Source organism: Propithecus coquereli, unplaced genomic scaffold (genome assembly GCF_000956105.1).
Source record: "Propithecus coquereli isolate 6110/MARCELLA unplaced genomic scaffold, Pcoq_1.0 Scaffold686, whole genome shotgun sequence".
Classification (NCBI taxonomy): Eukaryota; Metazoa; Chordata; class Mammalia; order Primates; family Indriidae; genus Propithecus; species Propithecus coquereli.
In genome coordinates, this window is record NW_012152907.1 from 157,117 (window position 1) to 158,551 (window position 1,435).

General features: G+C 66.0%; 1 protein-coding gene across 1 annotated transcript; it reads left to right on the forward strand.

Annotated features, from left to right (window-relative positions):
* Positions 1–6: 6 nt before the first annotated feature.
* On the forward strand, positions 7–1,086 carry LOC105823627 (protein DGCR14-like). The gene is made up of 2 exons (XM_012660874.1): positions 7–91; positions 608–1,086. The coding sequence occupies exons 1-2, from the start codon at positions 15–17 to the stop codon at positions 885–887; spliced, it is 357 nt and encodes a 118-aa protein (XP_012516328.1). The 5' UTR covers positions 7–14; the 3' UTR covers positions 888–1,086.
* The last annotated feature ends 349 nt before the right edge of the window (positions 1,087–1,435 follow it).

A 1,435-nucleotide genomic window follows, 5' to 3' on the forward strand; every position in this document is an offset into this window, starting at 1 on the left:
GGCTGGGGCTGAAGATGGCCAATGAGGCTGCTGCGAAGAACCGGGCCAAGAAGCAGGAGGCCTTGCGGAGAGTGACGGAGAACCTGGCCAGGTGAGGGGTGGGCTGGCCCTGGGCTGAGGGGAGAGTGTCTCTGCCCCACTCCTGCTTGGCACCGTCCCTGGCATTGCAGACACGTGGACTGCAGGGTAGCGTCCAGGGCAGGTCTGCCACTTCTCTGATCCATAGCGTGGCCTGACATGAACCAGGGACACTGGGTCCCCCTCCAGCTTCTCTTTCCTCTCCCTCCTCCTGGGCCCATCCCTAAGAGGCACCCTTAGGCCTGCTTAGGTCTGTGGTCCCGCTGTGAGCTCCTGTCAGCCCTGTGGAGAGAGTGTCATTATTCCCCTTGGAGAGGAGTGAGGACTCTAACTCTCAGAGCTCTGGGGTCCACCCCAGCCTCCACAGCCAAGGGCGGCACCTCGAGGTTGGCGTCACTGCCATCCAGTGCTGTCCTCCTCAGCTCAGAGTAACACACGTCTGCCCAGGCTCTTCCCAGGGCCAGAGAGGGCCTGCTGCCCGCAGCACCCGGCCACCTAACTCTGCCTCTTGCCCGTCCCTCCACCCCAGCCTCACCCCCAAAGGCCTCAGCCCGGCCATGTCTCCAGCCCTGCAGCGCCTTGTGAGCAGGACGGCCAGCAAGTACACAGACCGGGCCCTGAGGGCCAGCTACACGCCATCCCCAGCACGATCGACCCACCTTAAGACCCCGGCCAGCGGGCTGCAGACCCCCACGAGCACACCCGTCCCGGCCTCTGCTGCGCGCACCCCCCTCACGCTGGACCCGGCCTCCATCACAGACAACCTGCTGCAGCTCCCCACCCGGCGCAAAGCCTCGGACTTCTTCTAGAGCCAGGCCCGGGCTGGGCCCGTGGACACTTTGTGGAGCCTGCAGGGCAGCTGTGTACCCAGCAGAGGACTCTTGCCTTCTGGGGACCCAGGCCCGGGCCAAAAGTGGTCGCCCATTGCAGGAACCACAGGAGGAAGGTGCCGTGCCGCAGCCAGGCTGGCACAGGGCACGTGCCCACCCTGTACTCTGGGTCCTTGCCTTCAGTGAGAGGCCCCCAGGGGAGAAAGCTTCCGGCGGGGTGGGCTTGGGAGGGCTGGGGGACTCCGGCAGTATTTCTGTGACACCTGGAACCTGCCTTCTGAGCTGAGCTTGCGCGCGCACCTGGTGCTGCTGCTCCTCTGAGGGAGGGGGAGCCCCTGGCGATTGAGCCCCTTGGGTCCTCGGCCTCCCAGCCGGGCCTGCCCTGCACAGTTGGCCAGTTACAGGGCTGCATGGGGGCTGACTTGGCACTGGGCACCTTCCTAGTGGGCTTGGCCAGGGCCGTGTCCCAGCACCTGGCTTCCAGCCCAAGTGGGGCAGGGCCGAGCCTCTTCCTGCCCCTCTGCCCA